Source organism: Erythrolamprus reginae, chromosome 3 (assembly GCF_031021105.1).
Source record: "Erythrolamprus reginae isolate rEryReg1 chromosome 3, rEryReg1.hap1, whole genome shotgun sequence".
In the NCBI taxonomy this organism is placed as follows: Eukaryota; Metazoa; Chordata; class Lepidosauria; order Squamata; family Dipsadidae; genus Erythrolamprus; species Erythrolamprus reginae.
In genome coordinates, this window is record NC_091952.1 from 160,616,642 (window position 1) to 160,631,959 (window position 15,318).

General features: G+C 36.2%; 1 protein-coding gene across 2 annotated transcripts in view; it reads right to left on the bottom strand.

Moving 5' to 3' along the window:
- The window catches only part of CDH12 (cadherin 12), an 896,151-nt gene that overhangs the window by 39,918 nt on the left and 840,915 nt on the right, over positions 1-15,318 (bottom strand). For both annotated transcript variants that reach the window (XM_070747115.1, XM_070747113.1), the window contains 2 exons: positions 11,229-11,416; positions 1,251-1,504 (listed from right to left, as the gene is read on the bottom strand). In XM_070747115.1, coding sequence (XP_070603216.1) covers positions 1,251-1,504; positions 11,229-11,416 — 442 coding nt within the window. The remainder of the gene's footprint in view (positions 1-1,250; positions 1,505-11,228; positions 11,417-15,318) is intronic.

Sequence of the window (15,318 nt, forward strand, 5' to 3'; positions counted from 1 at the left end):
TTCAAATTATTATATTTCAGACACATTATGTCCTTGGAGAGGAGTGGCATATAAGTCCAATCAAATAACGAAATAAATAAAACATGAAAACCTAGTTCTCTGAAGAAGACTTTGATGCTGGGAAATGTAGAAGGAAAGATCAAAAGAGGAAGAACAGCCACAAGCTGGATTGACTCAGTTTGATGGAGATAGAAGATCTGAAGGATCGTCTGCTATAGAGACAGATCATCATGCAGAATATTTAAATCAACCAATCAATCAGTTGAGCAGGGAGAACAACCCTGGTGGATTTAGGATGTTTTTGTATTGTATCTGTACTGGGCCTCAACAAGTATGAGCCCCAACAAGTATATAACTTAAATATCTGGAAAACAATATATTGCTTACAGATGGTGGCTTTCTATTTTTTAGTGGGAGAGACTGAGGGCATGACTATGGCTATGCAGGTTACAGGTTACAGAAATAAGCTGAATTTGTAATCTCAAGGGTTACAAAGTATACACAAGAGTGATGTAGGATATGGAATAAAATTCAGAATATATAAAAGAGACCCAGAAGATGCTGCCTGACTGAAAATGATATGGCTTCACCAACCTACTTATTGATCCCAGGCTTTGAATGCAGAATAAAGAGCTTTATTGTCTTGAACTTCACCTTCTGGACTGGAATGCCAAACTGACCTTGAGAACACAGAAGAGGCAGCAAGAAAGTTAAGGAAGGAAATGACAATTGAGGGCTGTATAGTCACTTTTGTGGACCCTACATATCTTGGTGGAACCTCCCTCCCTTAAAATAATAGTATTGAAATTACATGAAATATGATTTGCAACATTGTATTTGCATTTTTACAGAGAACTAAGGAATGTTTATGATGTTCAAATGTGCATTTCTCGCCTGTTTTTATTAAAACAAACTTCTAATTCATTGTTTCTGATTAACAGTGTGTCTATTGTGTCTAATAGATAAATTGATCCTGGGGTCATTATAGATGAGATTCCTGAATGTGGGGATGGAGTGAACAAGAGACATAGAATAATTCTGCCTAAATTATAAAAGGTGGAAGTTTTTCAGGAAAATTATTTCAAACTTTGGTTACAATGTCCTACTAGGAATAAATTTTTTTCCAGAAATCCAAGGAATTGTTTCATAAACTTGTCAGTTTTACACATCTTTATACCTTCCATGATTATTTTTACTGCTCTCAATTCATGCATGAGTTTGAGTTAATAAGCTGTGGAAAATTTCCTTACCTGACAGCACTGCTTCCAATGTCCAAGTCCTGGGCAGTCACTGCTCCTATAATAGTCCCAACTGGAGTATCTTCATATACCTCCATGGTGTAAAATGGTTTGCTGAAAACTGGAGGCTCATCCACATCTAGGACATTGATCTTCACAGTTGCTGTATCCTTGAATGGACCCACAGAATGAAAGCGATGGTCAAGATGGACATTTGAAGCCTCTACCTTGAAAGTGTATGCCTTTTTTGTTTCAAAGTCGAGTGGCTGCAATGTAGACAAATAATTCAGATTAAATTTATTTATTTATTTATGTATTTATGTATTTATTTATTTATTTATTTATTCTATATATCAGATATTTTTACAGAATGAAAACGTCGCCTCTATGCTTTTCTTTATTTAACTGAATTAGAATATTAACTTTTGTTACTGTTTATAATACAAACACAATCTTGATGGTGCTGGTGAAGACTCATCACATTTTGCAACATGTAACAAACACTAGTACCAAATACAGTGTCTAACTACAGATATTTTGTAAAAAAATCAAGAAACATCTTTATTATTATTTTTTTAAGATTGTACAGTTGGGCTCTTGGTGTCATTTATTGATGCCTTCTCAAAAGGAAACAAAAGCTGTTCCTATCCTTACAAAAATTTAAGTGGATTTGGGTATTTGGCATTTATTGGCTATTTTTGGTGGATTCCTGGCAAACACTGACATCTTGTGGTCTGTATTATAACAACCTCGTTTTGTTATCTGAAAATGCAAAAATGAAAGTATCAGAAAGGATATCAGAAAATCTCTGTGTCTAATTTTTTAAAAATGAAAATATAATATATAATATTTTTTATTTCAAACACTTGCAATAAATTCTAAAATTCCAATGGAAGGTTAAAATAATTGATAAAAGTTGAGATCATTACATTGTATAAAATATGCAAGACACAATAAACATTAAATATATACTGTAAAAACAATAATAAAGAGTAAAAATGGTAATAAATGTTTAAATCTATCACAAATAACAAATCACAAAAAGCTTTGGGGGAAATAAAGTGCTCTTGTGTGGCATAGAAAAGACAATGAAGATAATATGGGTATATTAATTATGAAATGCCTTTCTACAGCATTTCATAGAGCTTTCTCTTTATCTTTCTATCATAATCTCCTTCATTGTGTTCTGTAGATTAACAAGATAACAAGTTTAGACTATAAATACTGAAGATTAACTTTCCATGACCCTCATTCTTCTTGTGGTTTATTATTTTTTATTGTCAATGGGGACTTCTTGCCACAAGCTGTGTCAATTTCATTTACAAAGCATGAGTTAAACCATATATTCAGCCTGTTCTAAAAGCAAGATTATTCATTTGCCTCAAATAGGGAGCCATTGAGAGTCAAGAAGACTAAACTTTTCAAGATCATGACAATTACAAAATATTTAAGATTTTGCATCATAAACTGACACACAAACCAGAATTAAAACTACGAAGCTGCATATTCATAAATTGCTATTATTTAATAGGGCACAAAGCAGGGTAGCAGAATCCTGACCTGGATCATTGCTATGATGTGAATGTTCATGTAGAAAATTATTGGATGCAAAAGTAAAAATGATCTATATTCAACACTTAAACATCTATTAATATTCTAATGTCAATAAAGTAGCTCTAATTAGGGTGAGACAGAACTAAATATACAAACACATATGCAGACATTAAAAAACACCAAGGAAAAAATCTCTCTCTCTCTCTCTCCCCCTCTCTCTCACACACACATGGATCCAGAGTAATTAACTCTGCCACTTCCCAATTTATTTCTTTTCTAGTTAAACCTCAGGTGGAATTTGAATTGTTCCACTTTGGAGCAACCCCCCCCCCCAAAAAACCCCCCCCCCCTCTAAAATCATGGCTCAGTTTTCACAACAATCCAGGAGTCGAAGAAAGGGATAACAGAATGCTTCTTTATTTCTTTTAATAATAGTGAAGAACACAACATAAGCAAAGTGATTGACTAGACAGTTGCTGTAAAGAAAGCAGAAACACAAAAATAAAGGGGCGTATTTATGTTCATTCATAGTCTTGGCACAATAACAGGAAACAAAACAGTGCTGCTTACTGTCTGTAAAGAATGATACAGCTAAACAGATTCTATATTTATCCACTGACTGGCATTGTGTGAACAGAATTAGGGAAGAATCCTTACACAGAATTAGGAATGCTGTTCAGTCTTACTTTAAGAAAACAGATTCTTGTAAGCTCTCTATAATTTAAACATACAGTTAGTGACCCACCAGTCAAAGGCTATAAAGTTTGGTATTTGGTATTTCCATTCAATCTGCTTTCAGGAGGGAAAACATAAATGCAACAATCCCAAAGGTGCTTTTTTCAGGAGGCAATTGGACTTCCTTGGTTTTTTTTTCTTTTGAAGATGTTTCACTTCTCACTCAAGAAGCTTCTTTAGCTGCTGTATCAGTGGATAGAGGGTAATAGAAGGATTGATATTCCTTGCAGACAGCTGGTAAATTTGCATCCTTTTAGAGCATTGGTTCTCAACCTGGGGGTCAGGACCCCTTTAGGGGTCAAACAACTGTTTCACAAGGGTCGCCTAAGACCATGGGGAAAGACAAATTTCTAAAGTTTCTATTCTGGCGCCTTGGAACATATTTTTACAATCCAACCAATCAGGTGTTTACAGTAGGGGTGTCCCTCTGACCTTCCTGCCAATCAGCATTAGAAAGGTTGAAAACCACTGATTTAGAGGATCCTATTGAGTAATGCACTACTCAGGTGACCTTGAGGACACAGATAACCCTCTAAGTGCTTCAATGACCCTCTAAAATGATGGAAATGACCACCTGGCTGCAAGGAATATAAATCCTTCCATCCCCCACTATCCTGTCGGAACTGAAGAAGCTTCTTGGATGAGAACTGAAACAACTTCAAATGATAAAAAAAGAAGGAAGTCCAATTGCCTCCTGAAAAAGCACTTTGGGACAAACATGACCTGGATAACTGAGAATCTCTACAGATAAATGCAACAGCCTGAAACATTATATAAAACACCACAGTCTGGCAAACATATGGACAACTCCTTGTATTACTTCGGTTCTTCTTCTGTTTCATCTCTAAGGTTTTGTCTGGGAAATGATAGCCTTAAAATGCATATTCACTGAAATGGGAAACATTAAAAACAAATGTTTATAATTGCTTTATACCTGCTTGCCCATAAGAATGTAAGATAAACTCTGCTGAATTAGAACTAGCACCATCTAAGATCAGCATTTTGTTTCTTACTGTGGCAAATTGGATGTTTCTGTTGCTTGCAAGCAGGAGAAAGTGAAATAGTCTTCACCGCTTTGTTCTTTTCAATTTAGTTAGTAATTAAAAGTATGCTACTTTCAACCTAGAGGAGTCTTCAATTATATAGTTATTGTTCAACATTTCCTTGGTGAATTTATCTTCTTTTGAAAGCATGCACATTAATGACTATCACTACATCTTGTTGAAATAATGTAGAAATAATAGAAATAAATAGACTGCTTTGTTTTCAATTGCTTTACAGATTATTCTTACTATGGGATCTGCTTTCATAGCTTCCACACAGTGATACATTGATTTAAGTAGCTCAACTACCTTCCTTCCCCCCCACCCCAAACTCTGGCTAAGTTGTTAGCTGGGGAGTCTGATTCACCTACATGTATATCTCTTGATCAATGAATCAGATGAATCTGAAATCCCCTCTAATGGAGTACTCATCAGAAGCAAAGAAAAAGAAAAAAAAGCAAAGCATAGCGAAGCGAAGCGAAGCAAAGCAAAGCAAAGCAAAGCAAAGCAAAGCAAAGCAAAGCAAAACAAAGCAAAGCAAAGCAAAACAAAACCTCATTTCTTAAATGCATATGATCAGTTCCATAAATTTAATAATTCATTTGCAAAAATCTTGTGTTTCTTTTTCTTACTTATCAGCTCTCTGCCACTGCTCTTCTAATGATTGCTAGCACAGAGTGAGCTATTGAAAGTATTAACAGCATGTCAAACTCACAGAGCCCCCAAAAGAAATCAGGACAATCCTTGATGAATTTTTAGGCAAGGCTGTTTCTCAGTTGTGGGCCAATCATCTAATGCTGCTACATTTTCTTGCTGTAAAAAAACTTGATAAATATAGATAGACTACGGGCAACATGGGACATGAAATGAAAGCAAGTCAGGTTCTCTTTCAACCAGAATTCTATATGTTGACTGCCTTATCCCATGTTGAAGTGGTGCAGAAATATAATAAATAAATAAACTGCTTTGTTTTCAATTGCTTTTCAAATTATAAACATTATTTTGCTGTCCAATTTCCACATGCCTGAAATAATGTTATAGTGAGAAAAAGAAGAACCAACACAGTATACTCCAGGGGTGAAATCTAATTTTTGTTACTGCTGGTTCTGTGGCCATGGCTTGGTAGGGAAAGGATACTGTAAAATCTCCATTCATCCCCACTCCTGGGGGAATGATATTGCAAAATCCACATTCCTACCTCATTCTGGGGCTAGAAGCGGTATTTTCTGGTTCTCCAAACTACTCCAAACTTCCTGTACCAGTTCTCCGCACTACTAACATTTCTGCCACCGGTTCTCCAGAACCTGTCAGAACCTGCTGTATTTCAACCCTGGTATACTCCCTAGAAGTATAATAGGGAACCTTATGAAATGTGCTTCTTTTTCAAGTCATCTGAAAGATCATAATGGGAGACAATAAATAATTTATCTCTACTGTGTACAGTGCCACGATTTTAAAACTAAAAAATGTTAATTTCTTGGTTTCAGATTTCCACATCATTCCTATTAGTTAGTTTGAACAAAATGTTACATCTTTCCTAATATATCACAGAATGGATAATAACGAAGAATGTTCTAAATAACTCTGCTTGTTTATTAGTGTGGATCACTGTGTATAAAGAAACTGTCTCAGAGTAAAATTGAATCACTATTGAAAAAACACTATTGAAACATTCCCCTATTCTTTCTTGCAACTGATTCAGTGAACACTTCAGGCCAGGGGTATCCAACCTTGGCAATTTTGAGAGTTATAGACTTCGACTCCCAGAATTCCCTAGCCTGCATAGCTGGCTAAGAAATTCTGGGAGTTGATGTCCAAAAGCCTTAAAGTTGAAGAGGTTGGAGACTCCTGCTCTTGGCTATATATCTATGATTTGGCTACTTGAATAAAATCAATGAAATTCCTGTCTTTTGTTTAAAAAATGCTGTTTTCCAGTTGAGTGTTTCCATTGGCACTTCTTTCTTCACTATATAATGGCCTTTGTACAAGCTGGAGTAGCAATAGCAATAGCAGTTAGACTTATATACCATGTCAAGGTGCTTTTATAGCCATCCCTAAGTGGTTTACAAAATCAGCCAAAAACAATCTGGGTCCTCATTTTACACACCTTGGAATGATGGAAAGCTGAGTCAACCCTGAGCCTGGTGAGATTGGATCTGCAGGCAGCTGGCAGGCAACAGAAGTAGCCTGCCGTACTGTGTTTTAACCTCTGCACCACACGACTCCGTGTGATGCTGTCCAGCTTAATCAGATTTTAAAGCTTTCAAGGTTGAGAAACACTGGGCTACAGAACAGAAATTGAAAAGCCATTGACCTTCCCTTCAAAAACAATCAAAGTTGACCACTTTAAGTTTCTTTCTCAAGTCTTAATAGGAAAGTGAACGCAAGAACAAGGGGACACAATCTGAAGTTAGTTAGTTATTATTATTATTATTATTATTATTATTATTATTATTATTATTATTATTAATTAGATTTGTATGCCGCCCTTCTCCGAAGACTCAGGGCGGCTAACAACAATATAAAAAGACAATATAAATAAATCTAATATTAAAAAACAATCTAAAAAACCCCAATTTAAAGAACCACTCATGCATACAAGCATACCATGTATAAATTCTATAAGCCTAGGGGGAAGGGAAATTTCAATTCCCCCATGCCTGACGATAGAGGTAGGTTTTAAGGAGCTTGCGAAAGGCAAGGAGGGTAGGGGCAACTCTGATATCTGGGGGGAGCTGGTTCCAGAGGGTCGGGGCCGCCGCAGAGAAGGCTCTTCTCCTGGATCCCGCCAAACGACATTGCTTAGTCGACAGGACCCGGAGAAGGCCAACTCTGTGGGACCTAACTGGTCGCTGGGATTCATGCGGCAGAAGGCGGTCCCGGAGATAGTTGGGCGGAAGATCAAAAGCAACATGAGAAAATATTATTTTACTGAAAGAGTAGTAGATCCTTGGAACAAACTTCCAGCAGACGTGGTTGGTAAATCCACAGTAACTGAATTTAAACATGCCTGGGATAAACATATATCCATCCTAAGATAAAATACAGAAAATAGTATAAGGGCAGACTAGATGGATCATGAGGTCTTTTTCTGCCATCAGTCTTCTATGTTTCTATGTTTCCTGCCCCATCCCCAAATAATGTTTTACATATGATCTGTGATTCTCTTCAATACTTCTTATCAGCCTCTAAGGCTTATTCCTTTTGATGTTAAAATGCGGCAATCTGAGGCTCTGAAAACTATTCACTCCCTTCCTGAGCAGCTAGCATTCCTACTACATTCAGCTGGTTTATTTGTTTATTTATTTTTTCCAATAAAAGGGTAGAAAAATAGAAATAACAAAAGGCATGCACAGATTCCCCATTCCTATCTTGCAAGTTGCAGCTAACAGAACATCAAGTGTTTTGAATTACTGTACTCCAAATTAGAACCCCCTAAATAAATAATAAAATTGCTGTTAGAGACCATACAAGCACTGTACTTTTTGGCTATAATTCTAACAATGCATTAAACTTGCTTAGTTTTATTTGGCTGCTATTTTTTACAGAAACCACTATGTGGCGTAAGAGGACATAAGATTATCAGCAAGGTACTAACTAGATATTCTTGGGAAATAGCAAAACTGTTGTCTGTTAAAAGACAAAGAGTTAGCAACTGCAGTTTTGAGATATAAGGTGAATTACACATATTTACTCTGCCCCTTCCCCATAAATTCTGTGTTACAAAAATAATTGAAAATAATTAGAAATAGAATTTAATACATATTCTTCCAGCCAACAAATTTATTATCATTTTTCCCTTAGGCAATACAAAAGGTTTTGACATGCATTCAAGCATATGTTAATAACAGGTATTGGAATATATCTTATTTAACTTTATTGCAGTCATTAACCAACACAAGAGAACTGGTATTCAAATATCAAAATATCCAAAACTAAATCCGCAATGCCAAAATAGTTAAGTAAAGTTCATACAGACCTTCCCCCACAATAAAAAAATGGTTAAAAAACTATCTGAAATCAAATATACTAAAAAGGGGTTTTCAACCTACACATATACAAGAAGAAAATTAGCAATCTATACAATATAAACTTAGAGTAGCATTATAAATTACAAGTACTACAGAAATGTACATGAACACAAACACAAATACACACACACACACTTGCATACATACATGCGCACACATATACAGTGGGTGTATGTGGGTATATGTTTGTGGGTATGTGGGATATATAGGAAAGAAAAAGTAAGAGGAAAAGAAAGATGATTTTCAACTTTCTATGTTACAGATATGAATTAAAAAGAACAAAACAAACTGTTACTCTAAGGCTAACATAATCCTGTTATTTCTGTAATCCCATATATTTCTAATCATCAAATCCCCAAATCAACATTTCATTATTTTCAGATAGCCAGAGCCATGTTGATGATGCAGTGGTTAGAATGCAGTATTACAGAATAATTCTGCCGACTGCCAGCAGTTCGATTTTCACTGCTTCACTCTTACAAGGTCAGTTAAATGAGAACCCAGATTGTTGGGGGCAATATGCCGACTCTATAAAATGTTTAGAGACATATGTAAAGCACTATGAAGCAATATATAAACTTAAGTGCTATTATTACTGCTGTTCTCTCAGAATAATTGAAAAGTGATTTCCAAGTAGAAACAAAATTATTCAAGGTGTTTTCTTTAAATAATGCTGCCTATTTCACCATCTCCGCCAATCCCATTAGCGTCACCATCCATTTTTCCATTGTAGGTATTTCAACATCCTTCTATCTTTGTGCATTTAAAAATCTCACTGCTGTTATCAAATATATAAACAAAGTTCCATAAGTTATTTCCATTTGTTTATCTATTAAATCAAAAAGAAAAGTCTTTAGTTTCAATTGCACATTCACTTTTAAAATGTCCTGGATCAAAATACACAGCTGCTCTCAGTATTTTCTACTTTTCTGGTATGCACCAGAGATGGAAAAATGTACCGTTTGTTAGCTGTCCCAAAATATTTGAAACTCCCTTTTAATATTTTTTTTTTACATTTAGGCAGTGATATATGACAATATGCATCATTTTATAAAAAATCTCTTTAAGGTTATACCTCAATGAAGTGACAGCACTGATGATCTGAATTCAACTGCTGTCTGGTTTTGTGAATCTGGCTCAGTGGGATACAATTCAAATAGATTTTGCTGATGAGTAATACTAAATTGCTAATAGATAATGATTAGATGAAGATAAAAAACAACATTGAGATCAAAAGAGGAATTCCAAGTGGATTTTATGGAAAACTAGAAGCAGACTAAGGACTGGCTCCTGCACATGGAAACAATAATGGCTGACTAATGCGCAAACATAAGCAGAAGTGGATGAAGCATATCTGATGAAATATTCTCAGTAGAAAAGATAATGTTTACATTGTTTTCAATCTTTTCTTCCCCAGTGGAGAGAGGGAAGTTACAGCTATGTGGGGCAGCACAGGAAAGCTTTTCAATATCAGTGGCTTCCTTCATCTAAACCCACTCACATTTACTTTTACATAAGCCATCTCCAAACAAGCCCCAGGGTGCAATTACTTTTCACAGTTTTAAAGAGAACGGAAAGTTTACTTAAGTTGTTGTACAATTAAGCCAACTATGTAGCAATAATTCAGATTAGCCTTAGATTTTGGTCACGCATGGGTTCAGCTGCCTGAGTTTATGCTACAACAAATTGCAATTAGAAAAATCTGCTTCTGAAGGTTCCAGACATATAAAATCTAGTGCCCATAATAATGTGTTTTTCCCCCCTATTACATTTTCTTTTGATAAGCTTGAGTTTGCAGCTTCAAAATGTTTTCATTGTATAAGGAAAATGTCAGCGTGTGAGAGTTCATGAATTGGAATAGACATGGTAACAGGTCAGCCGACGAGGATTGTTTGGTGACTCAGATGGTTCAGGGCATGGCTTAGCTTGACTGTTATGTATAAAAGAGTTGGTTTGTCCTTGCATTATTGTCTCTGTATTATATAGCTTCTGTGTTTCTGGCTCTGGTTCTGGTTCTGGCTTCGGCTGCGTGGGTATTGGATACCTGCATCATGGTTTATATTATTGTATATAAAGAAGTTTCTTTTATACACGAATTCTGCTGAATTATTTACTTGTGTGCTGGTTAGATTGCTGCAAACTCTAATAGAAAAGGTTTGTGACACAATGCTAGATCACACCATCCAGGGCTTCAACATAATCCACCAAAAATAGCCAATATAAAAACTCTTTGTGAAACGAAATAAACAAGAAACAGAGCAAAAATCCCCAAACAAAAAACGTGCTGACAAAATTTATGTTGTATAACAAGCCTAAAATTACAGTCTTCCATTTCACTTGAACTGGGTTAATCTCTACTTAAAGAAGAAGCCAGGATTTTAAACCATGATTTGAAGTATCATTTACTATCCTGACATTTTCTGAAGAGCACAAATATACTTACCCATCCTGAATGAAATTATCAAGTTTTATTCTCAAGCCAAACTTACATAAATATGAACATGTAAATCATACATCAAGGTTGTTTCCAATTCAGTCTTATGTGTCAGCAAGTCTGGTATCTTATTAGTTTGTCTGAGTAGATTAAATTGACAGGTAGACAGTTATCTTGTATCTTAGCTAAATACCTTTTTCAGTTTGATGATTCCTTCTTGTGTGTTCTCATCTGTGCTAATGTCAAATAAATTCCCCCCATCTCCTGGAACAATGGTATATTCAATTTCAGCATTTCTCCCAAAGTCAGGATCCACTGCTCTGATTCTTCCAACAGCTGAACCAACAAGAGATGACTCTGGTACTTTTAGGTGGAAGATACCTAAGATGAAGTGACAATTAATTGGATCATCCCTTGATCAGTTATAGAAAATTAATCAGAGAATAAATATATCCTACATTATCGTTATTAACACAGTATACCACATGGACTATATAAACCTTATACTAGTACAGATAGAAATCTTCCCCTATGTATGAGAGCTAGCAAATCTCAAATTCTGACATAAAACATTACCGCACAACCACTTGCGGATATCACACAATCTGAGAACACAAATCTTCTTTAATTGGCAATGAGTAGAGATAGCCTTAGAATTTAGAACAACTTTATTGTCACTTTGAATGTAAACTAATCATCAAAAATGTAAATGAAATTTTGTGACATATTATCCAATGTACAATACATAAACCTGACTGACTGACTGACTGACTGACTGACAGACAGACAGACAGACAGACAGACAGACATGCATATACCCACGTACCCACATATATTATATGACACAGACAAACAACACAGTCTACTTCTGATGTATATATGTATATGGTGAGAAAAGTGAATCTTGAAGTTTACCAGATGAATGGCACAGGGAAGAAAGCTGTTACAGAATCTGTTAGTCCTGCTAGAAATATTTTGAAACCTCTTCCCAGAGGGCAGCAACAGAAACAGACTGTAAAGTGGGTGTGTGGGAATCTCTAATAATGCTTTGAACTCTAAGCACATAGCACTTATAAGCAGTATCCTGAATAACAGGAAGCCAGTTTCCTATAATCTTCTCAGTTTTCCTTAGCACTCTCTGAATGGACTTTCTATCTGAGGCATTGCTGTCATCAAACAAAACAGTGATGCAGTTTGTTAAAATGCTCTCAATTATGCCTCTGTAAAAAGTGGCTACAACAGAAGGAGAAAGATGCAGGAAGTGGAGATACTGGTTTGCACGCTTCACTAAGGATGATGTGTGGAGAGACCATTTCAGATCGTTGGTTGTCTGCACCCCAGATACTTAATACTGTTGACCACCTCTACACTACATTCTTGATACTGAGTGAAGTATGACTATGTTGGCTCTTTCTAAAATCAAAAAGATTATCTTCACTGTTATAAAATGCTCCTATTCCAAAAAATTAAGAATAACATTTTGATAATTATTTGATAATTACTTCCATCAAAACTAAAAGTCTGGGCTTTTATGCTGATGGTTGATATGGCACCATCAGTTTCACATGGGCTAAGTTTCATGAGGACTTGGATATGGTATTCTGTTTATAGGGATGTGTAAACTTAAATGGGGGTTATATCAGTTCTCTTTTCCCAGAAGTACATCAAGGAATAATAATGCTGGGCAGAACAGCATGATACTAAATTTCAGAGGCTGAAAAAAGAAAGAGGAGCTAGAAGGCATATATGTTCCACTTCTGAGCAAAAGCTTTATTTAGTTAAGCTATCATTTAAACTGACTGTGATTTGGCGCATGTCAATTCCTAAGTGTGCCATCAGGTTCAAAGAAAATCTCTACTATTTGTGTTTAACATTGGATCATCTACGGATTGCTAGACACAAGTTCCTAAAATTGCAATTCCATGCATGCTGAAACTATAGTTATTCAAGAGTAGAAAGACTATGGGCATATGTGGAAATATAAATCAAGTTCCAGTGATGGTGGAGGGGGGGGCATCTGTCTCTGCCTACCATCATCCATTGGTATTCATCTGGCTAGCATACTGTCAATGTGTGCGAGAGTTGAGAGGTGTTTGAAAACTCAAACAGTATTTGCTGTGTGAGCAAGGAGACAGGAAGGACCCTGGGTGTTGTTAGCTAAACTGTTCTATAGTAAAGGTACTTGTTGCTGTAAAAGCAAAACTGAAACTCCTCTGCTTGTATCTTGCATTTGGATCATATTTCTTTTCAGATGAGGAGAGGAAGTAGAACGTCTTAGCATCTGAGCATGTTAATAATAATATAGGAAATACTAATGCTCCAATTGATCATTTTGAAAAACCCTTTCTTGGTTAGCACCTAGAAGGTAAGAGGAACATGTGTGGCAAATTTCAAGTTTGTAGGCTTTACGGTTTTGGCGATTTTGTAATTAATGTGTGAATGATTTTTGCTTTTATATATCATTTCTTTTCAACTATTGTACATCATCAGTACCACTGTGTTTTCAATACTTTGTAAAATGTGGAATAAAGCTATGCAAACCCTTGAAGAGGATTCCAGTCTGCTAAAAAGAAATAGGCCAAGAGACCTGTATGCAGAGAAAACACAACTTATGAAGTGGCTACATAAGCCTTAAACAGACTTTTATTCTGCCTTTATTACTTTATGAATAAGTCAAGGCAGTGAACATGCATAATAGTCCTCCCTCTTCCAATTTTCTCACATTGTTCTTGATGTGTAGAAAATAACTAGTCTCTCTGCTACTTGGAGTGGTGGTGGAGAGGGGAATTATCATATAAAGCAGTGATTGCTTACAGAAACTGTTTGCTTTCCCCCATCCCACACAGAGTAGAGAGAATGGAAAGAAAGAGATTTCAAAAAGTAGGCTCTTTGTTCTTTTACACATTGAAAGCAAGTGCAATCAGAAAACAGTCAAGTCTACAGAATCATTGCCTACAGAATCACTTGCATTCAATGTGTACGAGATAGTAAGCAGAGATTTAAACATTACAAAAGTTGAGGCAAACAAAAGTCAAAGGTCTTGTCTCTTTCCATAGGAAAGCATAGTCATTGTCATGTGGTTTTCCCACTTAACAATCACATTGTTTAATGGCAGAGTTACCAATCCCAAAGAGCAGTTAGCTAAGGACTATAGCTAAGGGAGTGTTTCCACTTCTTTAGGTAATAAAATCATGCCTTATATATTACAATTAAACAGAAAATATTGCAGACAGAATCTTTCCAGACACATTATGGTAGTGATAATTCAGGAGTTTTAGATACAGCTAATGTTCTGGAGCAAACTGCAAAATCAATATCTTTTAACTGAATGTTCTGTCATTTTACAATCCACACTTCCATTGCCATAATTCAAACAGTTAAAAACCTGACTAGCAATAAGCTGATTTAAAGTATTATATTAATAATCCTATATGGCCATGACTTCAGCAGGAGAAGGGGTGATTTATTTGCAGTTTTCAACTAGGATTATATCAGGGTGTAAATTGCCATATGAATAAGGAACACAATTATACTTCCCTTTCAACATTCTGCAAATATATGCAGGCTTTAATAGAGAAAGTACAATAGAGTTGGTGTTGAAAATGGATTCAAACTCCTCTCAGGTCCCCTGGCAAGTGGGTCATAAAGCTAAATTATGCTTCTATTCTTCATTAATGTATGCATATGCCTTTAATTTTCAAACGAGGAGATTTCTACTTTTTTCCTCTCCATTTTCTTTTAGAGAACTATAGAGCATTACAACCCATTAAGAAAGAGATTACTGGGGGAAGAGGGGTGGGGTCTGATGGCCGTGGCAGCAAGGAGCCTTTCCTCTCCCTTGGAAAGGCTCCAAATCCCCACTGCCCGGGGGTTCTGGTCCTTTTGGAACAGACCTGATCCTTCCTGAAGGGAAGTTGATGCATGGGACACTACCAAGGGCCTGGTAGGGACTGGCATGGCCCACCAGACGAACCAGCCCAGTCTTGCACCGGTGTGGGGTGAAGCTGGCCAGGCAGCCATGCCTGAGCCGATACAGCCGCGGAGACAACACAACGCCGGGATGGAAAGATGATCAGTAACATCTGAAAAGAGCTGGAGGTGTACTTACAGAGGAAAGAAGAGATTTAAAGCTGGTGCTGGTGAGTGAAAGCAGTCGAAAGGGATTTTGGATTTGATTTCAACGGAGCTAAAACAGCCTGAAATAGAACAGGAAGAAGCTGTCTTTGCAATGAGGCAAATGGTGAAAACTTTTCAAAGTAGCAATTGCCCAAGATTGGATCTTA